Genomic DNA, 21,668 nt, shown 5'->3' on the forward strand with positions numbered 1-21,668 from the left:
TGACTTGACAGGTTATGATCGCGATCAAGAGAACATGGGAGGGTCCACAGGCACCGTTTGATTTATCCATCTATCCATCCAACCATCCATTCATCCATTCATTTATTGGGTATTTATAGACTTAATTAATTAAACAGTCAAGTGCTTGTTTGACCATCTGACCAGAGCCAGACCCTGATCTCGTGTTGACTTTCTGACAAACCATTTAAAGTTGTTGTTTTGGGCTAAAAAAACGTGCAAGCAACCTAACTAAGCAGGCCGAGGATCGATATCAATCTTCTTGCTTTTTCGGAACCATAGTAAGTATTAAGAAATTACCGGAGGGAGCGATCGGTGGCCTCTTTCGGTTGTTTGTTTTGTTAATAATATATGCAGGTAGGATTCCCGTGAGTTTTATTTACAGCTTTATGTTAGGATTTTTTTTATTTATATATTTTATGGATTAGGGTTTCTCTACTAGAATGAAATATGACATCTTCCCTTTTTCTATTTGAGTTTAGGCTTGCTTATCCGTTTTTCTTCTATTTTTTTATTTTTAGAATCAGGTCTTTATAAAAACACTTTTTGCAACTCTGAAGTAAAAAAGTACTGACAAAATGCAATCTTTTTGTAATATATCGTGCGATGAACAAATTTTGTACAAGCGTAGATTACTATTGGGTACCCCTTAAACCAAGAAAGAAAAGACAAAGTCTTGTCACATTGAGAAGCTATGAATTTCTTGGTTAAGGAACGTTATCCCGCATGAGGGACACTATTAGGTGAGGCGTGGAAAACACGCTAACCTAGTAAAGGTGTAACCTTTGTTGAGCGTAATTTACGGAGAGACGTCCCCTCGCATTTAATGATCAACCAACACAATGATTAAATGCTAACGAAACCCTATAAATAATTTTGTTAACTAGGTCTGCTTCAGTACTCGTGGCCTCTCCTCTTATACCAGTAAAAGTTGGTTACCACTATTGGTCTTAGCAGATACATAATATTCTTCCTTCATTTGTGTCAACAGAAGAATAATTTATAGTTTGTAATCAATTTTTTAACACTTGACACTGCTATACCGCTGCATTGCTTGGCTTCCTCCTTTTTTGCCAATTATACTCCATCGGTATCATGTCTTTTCTCATGATGCAAAGTGTGATTAATTTGTACTAGCAATGTCAACTTGACAGAAAATGTCATATTTATATCCAAAAATCTGGAGCTGATGATGAACTGACTTACCCTCTAGGCAGTTTGTTTAGCTAGGTTTGTGTTGATTATATGTATACAAAGCAATTAATTACTTTTGTAGGAACGTAACTACTGCTTTTTGTAGAAGATCGAGTAAAAAAGATGATTGTGTTGATATGTATACATCATGCCATCACCACCAGAACACACTCAATAATGAAATGTTTTCTTATTACAATCAAAATAAAATTTTAATTTGAACAGAAGTATTGACATGCAATATAAAAAAGAAAGAAATAGTTGAGAGCCATCGTGGTTGAGTTGAGAAATCTTTCAACTAATTAGTTTACTGGTTAGTGCCCTTAAAAGTTTATGTAACTTTGATCGTTTTTAAATGTACGTATATATACGTAGTCTCTTAAGTCAGCAGCTTAATCTGCATGCAGTGAGTAGAGAAAGAGGATGGTGCTGATTAATGCAATGCCGTTTCATCCTTAGATATTGTTGGTAAGCATCGATCCTGATGATGCTGATGATTCATAAATGGTTGAATCATCAGCGGTAGTATAGAAAAACTTCACAATTGCAAATTGAATACAAAGCATACCTGGTTTGACAGCCAAACAGAAGCATTCATGAATTCTCCTAGCAGCGGTGGTGGTAGTTTCACCTCTTAAATTAATGGGCCTAACTTGCGATGTGAGGGACTAGCAGTGTGTTTTTACTTTTCTATATAAAGTTCATTAATTATTGGTGGTCGAGACAATAATACTTGACAACCATTTAAAAGGTGAGGGCAATAGTTTTTTTCTTATATAATAATCTGTACAAGAAAGTGGAGATATATGCTAAAGTTATACCTGAGAGTCTAACATAAGATTTCTCATTTATAAGTGGAGGAGGATCATTTTAGTGCTAATGACATGGTTAGTCTCACACGTGGAGTATATGTCCCGATCAACCAAAAAAAGTGAAATTGGTCGGATAGCAGTTTTGGTTGTTGATAGGATTTTTACTACCTGCAAAAGTAGGGATAAAAACACTTAAAAATACTTGCAAGAGTACAAGGTAGTTGTAGTATAAACAGCTAAGTAAGGTCGTTTTCCACAGGGATTGAATGAATAATTTGTGTTTAAAACCAACTCTTAATTAATTATTTAAAACAAAGTTTGGAAAATATTAATTTTGAGATTTAAAATAATAAAAACGAATTTAAATAAAATAAAATAAATCAACTAGAAACCAATTTAAAGAAACACTAGGGTTCCGCCGTCACCTTAACAATTTACTTATGAATTATCCATGCATATTTGAAGATCAGGTTTTCCTAATACATGTCCTACTTGGAACCTCTAACATAGAACGTATATCTAACCTGCAATCCGTCCGGACGTTCGGATCAAATATGAACATGAAGGACTCATTAAATTTTATGAAAACCCTTTGAAAAACCATGCAACCCTTAAGACGTGGTGTTCATCCTAAGTGAAATTACAATTATTAACCACAAGAAGCCAGCGTCAATTTCAGGGAACCTTCCGACCAAAATTGCATCAAATTACTTTTCTAAATATCCTAATGGTCGCGAATCACTAAGACACTTAGATAGTTTAAAACGGTGATTAATAATTCAAAACATGCATGCATAATATCATAAGTAAATTAAAAAGAAACTAGTTACGAACAATCATAAAACAAAATATTATTAAGAACATGGAAAGAAAACACCTTGAAAATAAACTTCAATTGTCAATCCAAAATAGTGTGTGTGTTATCCTCCTCTCCTTCTTTAAAAACCTAATGGCTAAATATCTTTATTTATACTACTACAAAATAAAACCCTAAAAGATCTTCTAAAAACTAGGAAACACAATAGAATAAGATAACTAGGAAATACATTCCTATACTAACTTTGGAAAATCTACCCAACCACAAAGAATTCCACGTTTCTGGATCTTTAGGGCTCCAAAACAGGCCCAAAATGACTAGAATTAAAACTTAAGATGTCCCGAACATAATTTGCAGAAGGCCTCGAACACAAAAGACATCATCATGGATGCCAGAAAGCTCACGTCACTTTGACAACATTGCGCATTGCTCATTTATTTCATCGTCATAATTAAACCGCTTAATATAAAAGTCTGAAACTTTGACACAAACACATTGAAGGACTAACGAATATCCTCCCATTGGAATCACTCCAAAATTCATCTGTTTGAATGCTTTATGCTCAAGAGGAAATCGAATGTCCTACATTGGAAATATAATTCAAGGTATCAAAATTTACACAAAATAACCAATAAAATAAAACTAAGATTAGGGTAAAATATATAATAAAATATTGACTCATCCGTTGTTCTAGAACACGTGTACTTATGTGATAACTATATGCCCCTCCGCTTCAATTTACTAACTAATATATTGTAGAGAAGACATGAACAAATCTTACAAATAGAAATAAGCAATTGTTGCTAGAACTTCAAAATAGTCATTTGCACGTCTTTTTGGTCATTATTACTTTTCAGACCAGGAAGGAGTTTGGTGACAATAATAACTCCCGAAAAACAAAGAAAATAGAGTGATTCAATTTTGATATGAAATGATGCAATCTCAAGCATCAAGCATGGTGTAAAAAATGGAAAAATGATGCATTTTTGGGAATTTTGGATTGCTCGAGAAATTTTCAGGCAAAGATGATCTTTAGCAAGATCTAGATTTGATTCTGTTCATGAGATATATTTTTGGGGTTTCATGTTTAAGTCAACTTTTTTTTTATTTCCAGACAATATTACCAGCACATCTTATTACCCAATCGGGGGATGCAAGTTTTACCCATTCGGGAAAAGAACAGAATATTAGAGAGGGATGAGCCTACGGGAGGATACCGATTGAATTTTCCCTTCACCAAAATCCTGAAGGATCCTTTTACGTTAGTTGTTCTGGCCCCTTTGTCCGGTCCGCCTTAGATTCACACCGTTTTGGTCTTGTTTTTGTTCATTCCTGGCGACGTTGGGCCTCAAATGAAGTTTTCTCCGACCCAAAGATTCTATTCATCTATCTTCGGAGCAAGAGAAGAATGCAACTTCCAAAACTAGTCATTAAATAAGGGACAAGTTTACTTGGTACCTAATCAATAACCATCTTCCAACTTGTACAAAACAAAAATTTCCATGTTTTTTCCGAGAATGTGTATAGAGCACGACCAATAACGAATGCTTGAGACGATATTTTTCAGACAAACTGGAGATCTTGAGATCCTACATATGGTTGCTTTCCAGCCAAATGCGTTCAACTGAGACCGCAACAACAATAGCAAAGGATTTTCCCATCCAATGAGTCAAACTGTTTAACACAACTAACCCAAACATTTCGACCCTCGTCATCCAACAAAACACATTGGATAAACGCTTGATAGCATTATTTCCCAAAGTCTAAAATCAATTCACAGAGCCTTTCTCAAATTTTTACCAATGCCACTAGATTTGTCTGGTTTCAATCAAACTTAATGGCAGTCTTGGCAGAGCATTCAAAGTGACGTCCCTACGAGTTTACATCCCAATTCAAAGCTATTGCACATACTGTACCGCTGTCAAAAAGAGAAAGATGATGAAGGAATCAACAAGGGGAATTTTACCGACAAACATAAACATGCAAAAGGTCAGTAGATGTTAAGATTTCCATAAACTAGGGCAGATCACTACACATAACTGCAGCTTAGGGTCACAAATGATAGTTTCCTAGAGTGGGGAGTCGAGACATCATGGCAACAAATACTACTAGTCTGCTACCACTTTCACCTCTGTACATGTCTCAGGAATAAAGAAAGAGGTAATGACATCCCACAAAGATACCTGGAGGTTTGGAAAGCCTGTCGACCCATCCTGATTAACTTATGCAATTTCTGACTAGAGAGAGGACTTAGATCGGAGAGGAGCAGCTCTTTTCTTTTTAACAAAAAGCAGTGATGAATGGGACAGAGCTGCTACAATAGCTTCAAGCTGGAGCTGCTTTATGTATTGGAGCAGAGGTGGCATTTCAGATAGCAGCAGGAGCCGGACCAGCAATTACAGAAGAAAAAAAAAAAAAAAAAAAAAAAAAAAAAAAAAAAAAAAAACAAGAAACCATTACATTCCAAATCGTCCAACGTAGTCAAGCTTTGATTCTTTCACAAAAGTCATCGCAGAACTTTTCTAAACATGTTTTACAGCAAATCTTGTTGAATCTAAAAAATATATATAAACCATTAGAAACAAACAAACATTTTTAATACATAAACTAGGATTACATATGTGTGTGTCTGCATGTATGTATCAGGAGGACCATTGCTATCACGTACATACAGAAAACATATCAATACTACAAACACAAATCACCATATGACTCCTTATTGTTGTTCTTTTCATCCCTTGTTCTTAAAGCCAGTATCCGATAATACATCACTCTGTTCAAACTGGTTGAACTCTTTAATAATCAGATGCACTGTAATTAGATCCTTTTCGAACTATAATCCGGTAACTGCAAGCCAATTAAGAATATTTATACAATTTAGGAACATCTGAGGTGTGTGCAGCAAGTATAGAGGCGTAGTATATGCCAACACATTACTTGCTAAGGTTTAACTTTAAATTAAAGTACCCATACTACTCTGCAGCTGCTAAAAGCTCAAAAAAAGTTAAACTAGAGGTGTCTCATAGAACGTGTATTATAAAAATAAAAGAAGAAAGTACAAACCTCATTGTACAAACCCTAAACCACAACATCAAACAGCAGCACCACAAAAAGACTACTCAACATAACAATTAACAGAAAACTAGAGCACTGATCAGCTAATAGAAGCTTAGATTGAGAGTCTGAGACATAGACTGACTAAAGAAGCCGAAAATCCCACGATACCCCCACAAATCTTTACTCACTTGGCTCTTTATCTTACTTTAAGCCTTTAAATTTCGTTTGTCATAATATAATTTTGACATAAAAACAAAACATATTTAACTTGTATGAGTAAGACTAGTAGTATCTGCTAAAACTTCGCTCCTGGTCATTCCTAGTGATGAGGTAGTATAAACATATTCAAAACATTGATAATCATGCACTGTACTTTCAACCTTTTGCTACATTTAAAAACTGCATAAGCTCCTCTATTATGAAGACATCCAAAAATATCACAGCACACTCAAAACATTGATAATCATGCATGCATGTTAGGTTGGATTATAAGCACAAAAACAGGGCATTTCAATGAAAACTGGGCAATGTTCAAAATCATTGGTACTATAATAGCAAGATGTACTAATACAACCTAGTAACTGGTGTGAATCCAACTGCAAAACTAAGATGACAAATCAAAAAGTTAGAGTTTGCAATACCATTCCCTACAGCAGATATTCCGGCTTCCAAAGACGAGCTGAAAAAAGTATGACAAGTTAATTTTTAGTTCTCGATCCAAGGTTAGGCAAGCTGCATTACAACCTAATGCATCAGCTCCATTCTCAGCCCAGAGCCGCCACAAACCTTCAACTCTTCAAAGGCCTGTACAAAACTCAGCGTCTCCTTGTAAGTGAATTTTTGTGCATGTCCAGCAACCTTTCAAGGGATGCAAGGGACCAAGTTTCCTCTGTTTGGGCATATACCTTTTGATTTAGAGAGTCAACTATTATGCTTACATTACCAAAGCCATACATCTGATGACCATTATGCATCCTCCCAGGCTTAGGCCTAAATAGCAGGCCATGCTGCTGCGCATGGGCTTCAATAACATCTTTCAAACTCATCTCGTGACCAATGCCATCCATTTGAGCAGTACCACCCAAGTTTGCCTGTGCTGCTGCTGCTGCTGCTTTCTGATGTGCCTCAAATTGCCTTTGCTCAAGCACCCTAAAGTAGCTAATATTCTCCTTCAAACCAGGTTGGACCACCTCCATACCCTCAACAGCCCGATTCATCATGTCAAGACCACAATTAAGCTGATACCGGATACTTTCATTAGCATGAAGCTCCTCAGGAATGAGTTCCTTCCAACCTTTATACCAATTTAAAACCTCCTCAAAGTTCGGGTTCGAACATAACCAGTGATACAAAACCTGTAGCCACTTGGTGAAGAAAAATTTCTCCATCATATCTACCATTAGATGAATTGGAATAGCAGAAGCCCAACTCATCACCCAATTATATTGATCAAGCGTCTGATCTGCAGGGTTCACTTGGAATTCTTGTAAGACAAGCTGCAACTTGGGTACTATAAATCTATACATAAGCTGTTCCCAACTCGCGGCATCAAACACCTTCTTCCACGGTGAGAGTATAGTATAGGCAGATCCATCACTTGGGTGCCAAGCACCCAGAACATTACTCAACTTGAATCGTATTGTGTGATACAAGTCTTCCAACTTGTGTCCCAAGAATGGTAGCCACGGATGCACCCACACATGGATGGGTACAGTGTCCCGGTGAGGTTCCCACAAGTCAACTGCGTCCTTCAATTTAGGAAAGATTACCATATCCAATAAGGAATCAAGGACAGAAGGAGGCAGCAATTTCTCCCAGGACTCCAGAAAGCGAAGCATGGGTTCAGGGTCCTTGGGCTGCCATGTATTCACGCCAGCAATCCTAACGGCAGGTACTACAACCTCGGAAAGCAATTGGGTGTAAGGGGACATTGAGTTATCCCAAATATCCAAGTACTGTTCTCTCTCCCCCTCGCCATGAAGCAAAGCCTTCCAAGAAGATACTAAATCCAACCCATGCGAGGGGTTTCTAAGAGGATTCCAGCCCTGAAACATCCTAATAAATAGAGGCAGAGCAAAGGAGCAGGCAATGCAAGACAAGTTACATAACTTATAGTCATCAGCGTATCTCTTCTGCAGGTCACCAAAGCCCTTTGTCAGGGAGTCCAGCGTCAATGTTCCCATTCTATTCTCTTCTCCCAGTCGATCCAAGACGGTCCTAATATCCTCCAAGCTATCCAGGTATTGCTTCTGCCTGGCCACCTCCGTCTTCAACCTCTCTTTCTCCTGGTTCAAGCTGATGGCCGTGTCCCGCTCAATCCTCAGGTCCCTATCAATCTTCTGGATATCAAGCTCAGCTAAGTCCAGAATCAACCTGACGTTGTGCTGTAGCTCGGGCATGGGAACGTCCTCTTCCCTGGCTTTCTCTTCGGCATTCAAATTCTCCAGATTGGTCAAGACTCGAACCTGAGGTCCTCGCATATCAACCACCTTGTGCACAAGGACCTCGGTGCCCTCTTCCTGCTTCTGGGCTAACAACTCCTTGGCGGAGACATAATGGTCCTTGTCAGTCTTGTCGGCAGCGGCCCTCTTCTTCCAGGAAGGCTTCTTTTTGGCGGAGGTCGCATCCGGCAAAGGCTTGCTCGGCTTTTCAGCTTCCAATTCTTGCAAGCTAGGCCGCTTGACTTCCGTCTCCTTGTAATCATTGAAACCCATGCCCATATTCTTTGGCCTCAACTTGGCTTCAATAGGAGCGAGAATGCCTTGCTCGTTCTTCCCAAGTCCGCCTCCTTTGTAGCCCATGTTCTTAAGCATCTTCATTCCAATGCCCTTGGTGTGCTTCTCGAAGGTCCCCAAACCCCCATCCCCGCCGCCCTTTGCTCCTAATCCTGCAAATTGGCCTTCTTCAGAACCTCCTCGACCCTGAGACTGACTACTAGTCTGCTTGAGCAATTTCAGCTTTTCCCTCTCCTTGTGTCTCCTCTCCGCTCCCTCCTTTATCTTCTTCCCAAACGCTGTCGGCAAAAAACTCTGCTCGTCGTCGTCATCCTCCTCCTCGCCCCCCAACGGATCCAAATTCGGAACTTTAAAACCTAAACCGGAACCGGTAGCGGCACCAAAGCCGAGGCCAATGGTGGCGCCGAGGCCAGGCCGGTTATCATCGTTTTGCTGCTTTGAATTGTCGTCGACCTCCTGGTTGGGCATGACGATTCCGGTGGAGATGAAACTGACGGGCCTGGTGAGGTCGACCTTTCGGTCTTTCCTGCGTTTTCTGGGGCCGTCGTTGTCATCGTCGTCGTCGGAATCGGCAGTGAATATGCCGTAGAGGACGTCGTCTTTGGTTTGGACGCGCTTGTCCTTGCGTTTGCGGTAATAGAACTCCCCGCCGATCCACTGACCGTCCTCGTAATCCTTCTCCATTCCAAACCTCTCCATCTCCTGATAATCATCCATCACCCTCCCTGCCCTAAAATTGTACCTCTGATTTCGATCACCAAAACCCTAACACTGGTGATTGGGGAATCAAATCATAATAAATTTTGACCAAAAAATAAAAATAAATCCGAATAAATTGGAATAAAAGTGTATATTCAAAGCAAATTATGGATGCAGTGATTTAGGGTGGAAGCATAGAAGTTTCGGTGGCAGTCTCGGCCGTTCTTAAGAGATCCCCAGAGACATTAGGCTATGTTTGCTGATTACACCAACTTGTCGCCGTTTTTCCTTTTGTTTTTTTATTTATTTATAAAAACTATAAGATTTTCAGAATGAAAACTTTTATTTGAGCCCCGTAGACCTTTTTTTTCACATTCAATTTAAATTTAAAATATAAATTATTTTTTTTTATCTTAACTTATAATTTACAGCCAGTATAATATGACATTACTACCAATTAAAAAAAATTTATTAATAAATTCATTTTCATGCTAAAACGTTAAAATAAAACTCCACTAAAACTCCATCTAACTTCACAAACCTCAAAATGACGATTGAATGCAACTCCTAAGTTAATGAATATTGCTCGTTGTGATTTAGCTATTGGATTAACAAGTTTACAGAATTCTGTTGTTATCTTTCAAAACAAAGCAACTCCAATTCCAAAGTGTGACATCCCACATCGTCCAGGAGAGTGATCCTTATATGTATATTCTCATCCCTACCTAGCACGAGACCTTTTGGGAGCTCACTGGCTTTGGGTTCCGTAGGAACTCCAAAGTTAAGCGAGTAGCGCGCGAGAACATTCTCAGGATGGGTGATCCATTCGGAAGTTCTCGTGTGAGTTCCCAAAAACAAAACCATGAGGGCGTGGTTGGGACCCAAAACGGACAATATCGTGCTACGGCGGTGGAGTCGGGCTCGGGAAGTGGTCCCGTCCGGATCGGGATGTGAAAATTTAGTATCAGAACCTAACCCTGGCCGTGGTGTGCCGACGAGGACGTCGGGCCCCTAAGGGGGGTGGATTGTGACATTCCACATCGCCCAGGGGAGTGATCCTTATATGTATATCCTCATCCTTACCTAGCACGAGACTTTTTGGGAGCTCATTGACTTCGAGTTCCGTAGGAACTCCGAAGTTAAGCGAGTAGCGCGCGAGAGCAATCCCATGATGGGTGACCTACTAGGAAGTTCTCGTGTGAGTTCCCAGAAACAAAACCGTGAAGGCGTGGTCAAGGCTCAAAGCGGACAATATAGTGCTACGGTAGTGGAGCGGGCTCGGGAAGTGATCCGTCCCGGGGTGGGATGTGACAATTTCGTATCAGAGCCTAACCCTGGCCGTGGTGTGCCGACGAGGACGTCGGGCCTCTAAGGGGGGTGGATTGTGACATCCCACATCGCCCAGGGGAGTGATCTTTATATGTATATTCTCATCCCTACCTAGCACGAGGCCTTTTGGAAGTGAGCTCACTGGCTTCGGGTTTCATGGGAACTCTGAAGTTAAGCGAGTAGCGCACGAGAGCAATCCCATGATGGGTGACCCACTGGGAAGTTCTCGTGTGAGTTCCCATAAACAAAACCGTGAGGGCGTGGTTGGGGCCCAAAGCGGACAATATCGTGCTACTGTGATGGAGCGGGGCCGAGAAGTGATCCACCCGAGCTGGGATGTGACACAAAGAATGTGCTCCATGTACAATGAGAGGAAAAGATGCAATTCTAGAATTCTTTTGTTTAGTTATTCATGTGTTCTGTGGCTGTCGGATCTAATATAATGGCTACAAATGGAGCAATCACGGAAAAATAGTTATACAACAAATGTTCTCAAGAATGATAATAGAAAAGCAAAATCATAGTTTACCATGTTTAGACCGCCTCCAAGTTTTAACTTAAAATCTAAAATTTTTAGCTTAGAAAATTTAGGTTTTAACCCATAAATAGTTTTTTTGATCTAACCCTTATGACCTAAATTTTTTAGTTTGAGATTATTAAAGAATAAATTTAGGCTAATTTTTTCTTTTAAGTAATTAAAAAAAATTATGTACACTATACTAATTTAAATTTATGAACATTTTAACCCAAAAATATTTAGATTCCGATAAGTATTGAAAAATCACTAAATTTGGATGAATTTTGAGTTAAATAATTTTTTTAAATTATTTTAGCTGTTGTATTTAAATTTGGGTAGTTAGATTTTTTTTTACTGTTAAATTTGATTATATTCGACCTCAGCCATTGGATTCAATAAATCCTACAAGACATGCCTATGTGGGTGGGATCCTGCTGGTGGTGCCCACATTATTTTCTGGGCCAAATCCTGGGCTATTTTTTGCTTTATTTTGGGTTATAGGTTTTAGGTCCAATTTTCCACTTGGGTTGGGTTGGATTTGGGAGGAATATAAGGGAAAATAGGTTATAGGTCAGGATTGGAGTTGATCTTATAATCAATTTTCATTTAAAAAAATATTGAAAATGACAAGGATAATCCTTTATGTGACATCCCACATTGCCTAGGGGAGTGATCCTTAAATGTATATTCTCATCCCTACCTAGCATGAGGCATTTTGGGAGCTCACTGGCTTCGGGTTCCGTAGGAACTCCGAAGTTAAGCGAGCAGGGGGCTAGAGCAATCCCATGATGGGTGACCCACTGGGAAGTTGCTCGTGAGTTCCCAAAAACAAAACCGTGAGGGAATAGTAAGCCCAAAGCGGACAATATCGTGCTACGGTGGTGAAGCGGGCCCTGGAAGTGATCCGCCCCGGGCGGGGATGTGACAATTTGGTATCAGAGCCTAACCCTGGCCGTGGTGTGCCGACGAGGACGTCGGGCCCCTAAGGGGGGTGGATTGTGACATCCCACATCGCCTAGAGGAGTGATCCTTAAATGTATATTCCCATCCCTACCTAGCATGAGGCCTTTTGGGAGCTCACTGGTTTCGAGTTCCATAGGAACTCTGAAGTTAAGCGAGAAGGGGGCTAGAGTAATCCCATGATGGGTAACCCACTGGGAAGTTGCTCGTGAGTTCCCAAAAACAAAACCGTGAGGGAATAGTAAGTTCAAAGCGGACAATATCGTGCTACGGTGATGGAGCGGGTCCGGGAAGTGATCCGCCCCGGACCGGGATGTGACACTTTATATTTTACAAATTATATTTTTTGTCCCTATATATTGTCTTTGACAATTATTATATCACATTAAATATAATTTTTTCATTTTTCTTATTTAACATATTCACAACGGTTTATATAAAATTTATCAAATACTTACACACTTTTATTTTATTTAAAAAAAAAAAACACTTTTACAAGAAAACATTTTACCAAACACTCAATAATTTTATTTTAGAAGTGTTTATCCTCATTGTGCGTCAGAAACAATTTTTTCAAAAAGCACCGAATACCAAATTAGCCTATTTTCAATCAAATCCCAAAAGAGAGAGAAACACGATACAAGCAAATGAAAAGAAAAGGATGATTACGTTGCATTAATTAACCTCTCACTCTCGCATCAATAGGCATAGATTTCAGAAATTCGGATCTTGCTGTATCCATTCACTGCTTCAACTCGACGCCAAATCCAGTTGCTACTTCCATTTCATAGAGAATTGGATCTGTGGGTGAAACTTGAAACTAGGTTTTCGCTTCGGGACATGTTTATAGCTGGGCTTGTTGTGTTGGTGGTCATGCAAGAAAGATGGAATTTAGATTTGAAGTAGAGATTTGGAGAAATTGTTGGATTTTGTGCGTGTTCGATTTTGATGGGACTTGAGATTTGATTCTGAGGTGAGGTGTGGTGTGGTGTGGTGATTATTTCGGTTCCAAAGGCTCCGAGTCGGAGGACAACATGTTCTGGAGGGACCGTGACCGTGAGAGGGACAAAAAAGACCAAAACGGTGGCGGCGGTCCGCCTTGTGGCCAGGTTCGGGTGCTGGTTGTCGGCGACTCTGGTATCTTTTTTTCTTTTTCTAACTTTTGATTTTCTTTTAATTTCTTTTGTGTTTTGGTTTTCCTAAATTTTGATTGATTGCTTTCTCCTTGATCGTGCTGTATGTGCTCGTATCCTATCCGTGTCATGATGTTTGTAATTAGGAGGAATATGGATAGTGACAATAAAGTTTCGTTACAACTTTGGTACCAAATTGTTGTAGATATGAGTTTGGAGACAGGACATTCTGATCACAGTGGTTGCTTCTCTTCAATTAGTTCGTTACAGAATTATTCGATTAAAAGTTTCTTGTAGCGGTGTACCAAAGCAATTTGAACTCAGAGGCTTAAGTGACACGCGAGAGTGACTTTGTCATGGAATTTTTGGAACTTGATTAGTAGATATCTACACATTTCATTTTTGCATTCTGGCTTGAGAAAGGTCTGTGCATCTTTATATTTTGGAAATAGGTTGGCCAGGTTTAATGAAACCTTTACCTGTTTTGATCTTGAACCAGTAGGTAATATTGTGATGCTTACTCAATCATGGAGTGGTTCTACACATGTTAGTTTCAAGTAGTTGTGTCAAGTTCAATTCTGACGTGCTTGATTGTTAAAATATATTATCTAAGCTTGCTAGAAGTGTAATGGCTTTAATGTTTATGATATTGCATTGCTCAAATTAATTTTTGGTAGGCAGAATTGGAATCCTCTAAGACCAACTCCAATGGTGGGCTAAAAGCCAAATTATCCCCCAAAATTTCCCCCCAAACCCACTCCAACCCCAAGGGGAAATTTTGGGCTAAATGCTAAATGCTAAACCAATGCCAAAATCCCCCCAAAATTTAGCCCAGAAATCGGAGTGGACTCCACCCAATATTTATCGGAATTAAAATTTTTTTTTTAGATTAAAATGTTCATAAAATTAATTTACGATAGTCTATGTATTTATTTAAAAAAAACAAAATTTATTTAACAAAAAAAATAGCCTAAGTTCATTCTTTAATAATCCCGGGCTACAATTTTAGGTTAGAACGGTTGGAGCAGAAAAACTATTTCTGGGTAAAAAGCTAAATTTTCCGGGCTAAAATATTTGGTTTTTAGCCCAACCATTGGAGATAGTCTAAACCTGTAATTTGACATCCGCACATGTGCGCGAAAAACAATTGTTTAATGCATTAGGGAGTATTTTACTTATCCAATCTCTTTTGTTGTACATTACATCTCGTAACTTCAGTTTTATTATCAAACTTCATCGTTATATTGTGATGTATTCGTAGGTGTTGGAAAAACTGCTCTTGTTCATCTGATTGTCAAAGGTTCTTCCATCACGCGTCCTCCTCAGACAGTAGGGTGTACAGTAGGTGTAAAGGTGAGAATTATCAGTACTTTGATTCTGATGGGATATTGAGAACTATTTCTGAACTTCAAGTCTCAATAATTGTTTACTGTTTTTCTATCCAGCATACTACTTATGGAAACTTGGGTAGCTCGTCAAGCAGTATTAAAGGTGACGCTGAGAGAGATTTCTTTATTGAACTCTGGGATGTGTCTGGACATGATAGATACAAAGAGTGCCGATCTCTTTTTTATTCCCAAATTAATGGCAAGTTTGGGACCTCTCTCCCTCTATAAACATTTTATTCTCCTGGTAAATAGTATGCATGTTAATACAAGGTAGAGACAAAGGCCGTGAAGTAAAGAAAGTCTAAGGGACAATTTAATTGAGTATTTACCGTTAATTTAGAAATCAACAGCCTTCTTGGGCTTGTAAGTGCTTAAATTTAACCATTTTTGCATCTCTTGTTGCATCCATGTTCTATAATAATGATGGAAAAAAAAGCATGATAGGTGTTGACAAAATTTTAGTGGTAGGTCATGGTGGTATTCAGTTATGATCAATACGATTGTACACAATTTATTTCCTATAAAAACTATGGAACCAGCATGTTGCAGCCGGATTTAGATTTTTCAGCTCATGATACACTTTGACATTCATATGCAGGTGTAATCTTTGTTCATGATCTCTCCCAGAGGAGGACAAAAACTGGCTTACAGAAGTGGGTAGCTGAGATTGCTGCAACTGGGACATTTTCGGCTCCTCTAGGATCTGGAGGTCCTGGTGGCCTTCCTGTCCCATATATTGTTATAGGTAACAAAGCTGATATTGCTGCAAAAGAGGGTACAAGGGGAAGCAGTGGCAATCTTGTTGACGTAGCTCGACAGTGGGTTGAGAAACAAGGTTTGCTTCCATCCAGTGAGGAACTTCCACTGACTGAGAGTTTCCCTGGTGCTGGAGGCCTTATTGCGGTAAGCAGCAGGTTTTTTATTCTTGTTTTTCTTGCTACCCTTTTTCCCTTCTCTATTGACGCTGTAGACATTATATCAATGAAAATGAAATTAGTATATGGTAACTTAGCATTCAATGAATGTGGTTGTGGTTGCATGAGACATGTTTGTAGGCAACTGACCTTGTTTTGCTGTCTCATTGGGTAAAATGCCTCACCTTAGAAAACCACATTTGGGAAGGATTTCTTTTAATAGCTGCTACTATGCTCTCTTTTTTGTTGACTTGGATAGTTTGCAATTTTCGAGCTGCCATGGAACTTTGTACTTGACGTAGAAAGTGACAAAGGGAGGAAACTTCACATGTGTATCAAAATGCTGTTAGATTCTAAGAGCATCTCCAATGGGCTCTCTATATGAGCTCCTAACTAGAATTTAGGGAGGATTTCAAAAAATCAACTCCAATAATGCTCCCTATCCACCTCCTCCTAAGATAGGGATTGATCTAGGAGATCCTAAATATAGGGAGGGAAAAAGGAGCTCCTATTGGCTCTTTATAATTAATGCTAACTGTTTTAATATTATTTCAAATAAATAATTAATTCCTACTGGCTAATTATTGACGCATAGTCATTATGACTCTAAAGTAGGGAGTACGCATAGTCATTAGTGGGCTCCTAAAATAACTTTTTGATAGTTTTAGCTAAAACTTTGCTATAAAATAGAAAGCATGATTGGAGATGCTCTAAGTAGACAGAATTTTAATTAAGTTCTATGACACAAGTAAAATAAGGGAGGAGAGATTCACTCCGGACTTTGGTGTCACAGAGGTTTTCTTGAAAAAACTCCACAGAAGCTAGACTGTTTTGGCGCACCGGCCTTCGGCATCACAAGAAAGTGTCTTGCACACAAGCCAAGTCAACTCATGCTTCACAAATGAGCAGGAAATCACAAGAACTGTGATTCCTTTCATATTAACGTTAAAGGCTTGAAGTAGCCTTTTTTTTCTTTCTTTTTATAGCACCATGTGTACAGAATCACTGAAAATACGTGTAAAAGACATATTTTACCACACTTAAATCCTAAACATGATCATGTAACATACGGATAATCCAAGATCATTAATATGACATGTAGAGTACATGTGTGAATTACATTCATTGCAACAAAAAAGTGTAAAAGCTCTTATATTCTGCTTGTTAGTGGGATGCCCTTATTTTTTAAGCTTTAAGGTTTCTGCCTGCTACTTGGTTTGTTTATTTCTTTAATTCGTACATATACAGGGAAAGTGTTATCTTTCTAAGCTGGCTGATTATCTTTTTAGATTGTGAATCTGGGTAATTGCTCAAATCAATAGTTTTGTGCATCCAAATTCACCACATAAGTCTGGTGAGAGAACACCGTAGGTTCAGCCATGCATTTGGTAGATGTTTATGATCACTAAGAATTCATTTTCTGCACATGTGAACACTAAGAATTCATTTTTTGTTGTTAGTTGTTGTTGTAGACATGCAAAGGATTTTCCTATTTACAGTTGTATCCATGACATTTGGTAGATGTTAATGATTGCTATTTTATTTAATAAATAAGAGAAGAGGATATTAAATATGGAAGCGGGTAGGTACTGGTACTTGAATAAGTATTTTCACAAGTTCACAACTGTAACTCTTTGTTTAGATGCTTGGGTTGCAAGGTCAGAATAGGTTCTTATTGTTTTCTGTCCCATTTACATGTCATTTACTCGGGAATGAGGTTGCTTGTGTTATTCGAAATTGGTGCCATAAACCCACAGAAAATCTTTGCATTATATTCATATCTAATAAATTGGTCTTAAGTTTGGTGCTCTGTGATTAGAGAGAAGTTCAATTCTGGATGTAATAGGCTAAATTTAGTTTGACTAGATTGTGGATCTGCTGTCATGGCCAGGCAAAAGTTTTTCAAACTTTGCACTTTGATCAATAAAGTTGTCTTTTTCTGTGTACAAAAATGAAATGATTTAATTTCTGTTGGAGAATATGATTGCCATGTTGAGGAATCATTGGTAATGTGGAATTACATATGGTTGTTGATCAATTTATTACAGCTGTAGTTATTCTACATTCTAATATATGTTGGTCTATTAAACATTGACAGGCTGCCAAAGAAGCAAGATATGACAAGGAAGCTGTGATGAAATTTTTCCGTGTGGTCTGTATTCATGCTCGTTGTTAGCTTTTTCTTTTTGCCTTATGAAGGATTCCAACTTTTGTCTCGGTTGTTTCAGTTGATCAAAAGAAGATATTTTTCCGATGATTTACCTGCACAGAATCCATGGTCTAGTTCTCAAGTACAAAGACCTGCACAGACTGTAGATGAAAATTGGAGTGACGAGGATCATTCCTACAGGAATGCCAGGTAGGTTCAGCTAGTTACATTGTTCTCCTTAACTTGTTATATTTATCACCATCAATAAATAATTTATGGCGGGTATGCTGGCTCACAAGTGAGATGGTCTTCGTGTGATAAAATGCAAAACAGCGATTCATTGCATTTTGGTGTTCAGATGCGTAAGTGTTGCAGGTCCTACTCTATAACTGTTTCGAATGCTAATCTATAAGTAACCATGGGCATGCCAGTTATATGACAACCCAAGTCATGATGTTTTGAATACTAACCCGTGACTGTTTATTCACCATCATCTCTCTCCTCACAATAGGCTGTTTTACTATGACTGGACGAGTGATGTTTCTTTTTCTTTGTTGGCAGCTTGCGTGCTGATCCTTACAAGTACAACATGCTCCCTCCTCTTCCAGCGCAACGCAATCTGACTCCACCTCCGACACTTTATCCTCAGCAACCAGTTTCGGTTTCTGAAAACTACAGACTTCCTAGGTTTTCCCATAATAGTTACTCAGAAATCAGCAGTGCAGCTAGATCAAAGCGCTCCGATATTAATGTGTAATTGTCATTGCCTCTGGTTAATGTGATTATGTTTTTGCATGAATGAATTCTAGTGTATGCGGCCAAAGTTCATACCATTTTGTTTACCTGTAACACCATTGATTATTTTACTCTATAGGTTATCATTGTAAGTGGCTTTTGTTTTAGGTTAAGTATATATTGATTGATTCATCGACCTGAGTAAGTACAGGCAATTCTTTCATCAACTTCTCTTTGTTTGCAAATTCTTGTCAATTATTTAGTGTTGAGGACATTTTTGTCATCTTCTCTATTCGAAGTTCTCTTTAACTGGCTGGTAAGATACAATGAAATATGTCACGTATATTTTGTACGCATCACACTTATGTCACCCAATTCTACAAAAGTCTGCAGATTTATCATATATCACTCAAAAAATAATTCAATCATGTCACCAAAGTTTTACGCGTTGCCTCACTCACTGGACCACAAGCGCCTTGCCTACACTACCTTGCTCGAGTCTTGAGCAATTACTACTTGACTGAACTGCAACTACGAGGCAACAAAGGTAAATTCAAAGGAATTTTAACGAAAAGTTTTAGGTACTGTTTATTTTAACGAAAAATTATATTTTTACATTAAAAAGTTAATCTTGGTACTATTCACTTTATTCTTTATTTTGTCTTTATAGTTAAAACTTAAAGTTTTCAAACCATTTTCATTAGTTTTCTTTAAATTCAAAACAATATCGTTTATAAATTAAGATAGTAATATCGCATGTATTGAAAATCTTAATAAGTACTAAGACATGCCTTCAGTTATCTTAACCTGAGCTTATTATTATTTCATCGATACGAGGGAACTGAAACTCATACAAGGACAAATGATCCAAACAATTTTAATTGTTCAGTTTCAGAAGAGTATTTAATATTTATACTCTGTAGATTACGTAGAGAGGTTATTGCTGTTGTGGATAATCCGAACCCTTGAATTGAATGAATCGAAGAATGGGTTCCAGTTCATCCATTAATAATAAATCGGAGTGAGCGTTCTGAGTTGCCGGTGGAAGGAAGCTTCAAAGTCTCGTACAAGAAACAATTAATGGATGAAAAGAAAAAGGAGGAGGCGGTGTGCGTGACTGGAGCCAATGGCTTCATAGGGTCGTGGTTGGTCAAGACATTACTGGAAGAGGGCTACACCCGCATCCACGCCTCCATCTACCCTGCCTCCGATCCCTCCCACCTCTTCTCCCTCCCCGGCGCCGACTGCCACACTATCACGGTCTTTGAGGCCGACCTCCTAGACGCCGACGCCGTCGCCAGGGCCGTCCAGCACTGCCAGGGTGTCTTCCACGTGGCTTCCCCCTGCACCCTCGACGACCCCACCGACCCCCAGGCTGAGCTGGTGCTGCCCGCCGTGCAGGGCACCCTCAATGTGCTCCAAGCCGCCTCGAAGTTCGGAGTGAGCCGCGTCGTCCTCACCTCCTCAATCTCTGCCATGGTCCCCAACCCCTCTTGGCCTCCTCACAAGCCCTTCGACGAGTCCTCTTGGACCAACCTCGACTACTGCAAAGCCCGCCAGGTAGTAACTGTGCCCCTAATTAATTCATCATCCCTAATGCTAATTAAGTTACTTTACTTGATGACGATATCATTTATCATCATCATCATCATCATCATCATCCCCAACCCAAATTAAGTTACTTACTTGATGATGATATCATTCATTATCATCATCATCATATATAATTACTTATTCGTAAGAAGAGAAGATGAACAATGAACATCGACATTTTATCCATAATAGTAGTTAACAGTAATAATCTATTAATCTTGGACAGAAATGGTATCCGGTGTCGAAGACAGAGGCAGAGAAAGCAGCTTGGGAGTTTGCAGAGAAGCATGGACTGGATGTGGTAGCCATCCATCCGGCCACATGTCTTGGGCCTCTCCTGCAGCCTAGCCTCAATGCAAGCTCTGCTGTTTTGCTCAACTTGCTCCACGGATCCAACGACACCCAAGAGCATCACTGGTTGGGGGCTGTCCATGTCCAAGATGTCGCCAAGGCACAAGTTTTGCTCTTTGAGTCTCGTGCTGCTTCTGGCAGGTACCTCTGCACCAATGGCATCTTCCAATTCGCTAACTTTGCCCTCACTGTCTCCAAACTCTTCCCTCAGTTTCCCATTCACAGGTAGGTTTGCTGCTTCTAGTTTATTTATTTGCTACATTTTATCCCTTGTGCGTAGACTTTCTTTTTGGATGCCAAAAGGAACACAAAAGAATTTTTGTGGAGGGAAATGGGACTCATAATCATAAATGTGATTGTGTTATATTTTATGGAAGTATTATTTTGCTAGCACTTTGAACTATTATTACCATATACATGCGAAGGCAACGATCTCATTCACTCTGGCGCAACTCATAGAAGATAATCAAACACTTTCGATACCTGTAATTTTATCTTGTTGCCTCATGTAGTTTATGATTACTTGGTTATTCTTCTCTCCTTTTTACAAATCAAATTTTAAGTGAACGCCCAGAGATCCATGAAATCAAATATAAACAAAACTAAAGTTATCATCAGTCAATTTGGACTTGCCTGAGTACAGTCTGAGTTTGTGAACAATATAGACATGTACTGATTAAGATAATGTTTATTCGTGTCGGTTGAATTACTAGTATCGTTATTGTTTTCCTGTCTGTCTGGTTGGCTTGTTCCTTAGAGAAGTAGAAGTAGAAGTAGATGGTAATGTTTGACTTGAACGAAATCCGTACAGGTTTAGCGGGGAAACCCAGCCAGGGCTAAAGGAATGCAAGGATGCCGCAAAGCGATTAATTGAGCTGGGGTTGGTGTTCAAACCAGTTGAAGATGCTGTGCAGGACACAGTGGAGAGCCTCAAAGCGAAAGGCTTTTTGAAGCCGGAAATATCACCATCAAACTCAAAATAGAGATGGCAGCGAACATAATAATAATAATAATAATAACAACTTAGTACTATTTCTCTCTAGTTATGACTTTTATGATTGGTTTATGTTTTGTTTGATAATTGTGATTTATAATATATTTAAAAGTATTGATGAGGGTCAGGTCAGTTGAGTTGGTTGTAAATATGGTTATTGTTTGTTTTAGTTTAGGGAATGAGATGAGTAGCCATTGCCCATTGGCAATTTGATTGCTAAAACGACACTGATGATGTAGAGAGCATGGCATTGGCCAATGGCCACATACAAAT

At 39.0% G+C, this 21,668-nt stretch overlaps 3 protein-coding genes across 6 annotated transcripts; 2 read left to right on the forward strand and 1 right to left on the reverse strand.

The window, feature by feature from the left end:
• Positions 1-4,248: 4,248 nt before the first annotated feature.
• LOC103946426 (septin and tuftelin-interacting protein 1 homolog 1-like) lies at positions 4,249-9,603 on the reverse strand. 4 transcript variants are annotated; one of them, XM_048581735.1, is made up of 4 exons: positions 6,540-9,603; positions 5,302-5,395; positions 5,025-5,177; positions 4,249-4,759 (listed from the first exon to the last, which is right to left on the reverse strand). In XM_048581735.1, the coding sequence occupies exon 1, from the start codon at positions 9,348-9,350 to the stop codon at positions 6,714-6,716; it is 2,637 nt and encodes an 878-aa protein (XP_048437692.1). In that variant the 5' UTR covers positions 9,351-9,603; the 3' UTR covers positions 4,249-4,759; positions 5,025-5,177; positions 5,302-5,395; positions 6,540-6,713. The 4 variants fall into 4 exon arrangements, with proteins under 4 accessions (XP_048437692.1, XP_048437691.1, XP_009355404.2 ...); XM_048581734.1 differs by having other exon boundaries at positions 5,302-5,688; XM_009357129.3 differs by lacking the exon at positions 5,302-5,395.
• A 3,093-nt stretch (positions 9,604-12,696) lies between these two features.
• LOC103946428 (small GTPase LIP1) lies at positions 12,697-18,684 on the forward strand. Its single transcript, XM_048581736.1, has 7 exons — positions 12,697-13,275; positions 14,533-14,624; positions 14,717-14,858; positions 15,258-15,562; positions 17,672-17,725; positions 17,802-17,932; positions 18,284-18,684. The coding sequence occupies exons 1-7, from the start codon at positions 13,173-13,175 to the stop codon at positions 18,477-18,479; spliced, it is 1,023 nt and encodes a 340-aa protein (XP_048437693.1). The 5' UTR covers positions 12,697-13,172; the 3' UTR covers positions 18,480-18,684.
• Positions 18,685-19,284: 600 nt separating this feature from the next.
• On the forward strand, positions 19,285-21,522 carry LOC103946430 (phenylacetaldehyde reductase). Its single transcript, XM_009357134.3, has 3 exons — positions 19,285-20,017; positions 20,277-20,626; positions 21,213-21,522. The coding sequence occupies exons 1-3, from the start codon at positions 19,538-19,540 to the stop codon at positions 21,382-21,384; spliced, it is 1,002 nt and encodes a 333-aa protein (XP_009355409.2). The 5' UTR covers positions 19,285-19,537; the 3' UTR covers positions 21,385-21,522.
• The last annotated feature ends 146 nt before the right edge of the window (positions 21,523-21,668 follow it).

This window comes from the organism of the source record quoted next, unplaced genomic scaffold, assembly GCF_019419815.1.
Source record: "Pyrus x bretschneideri cultivar Hongxiangsu unplaced genomic scaffold, Pyrus_bretschneideri_v1 Contig17, whole genome shotgun sequence".
In the NCBI taxonomy this organism is placed as follows: Eukaryota; Viridiplantae; Streptophyta; class Magnoliopsida; order Rosales; family Rosaceae; genus Pyrus; species Pyrus x bretschneideri.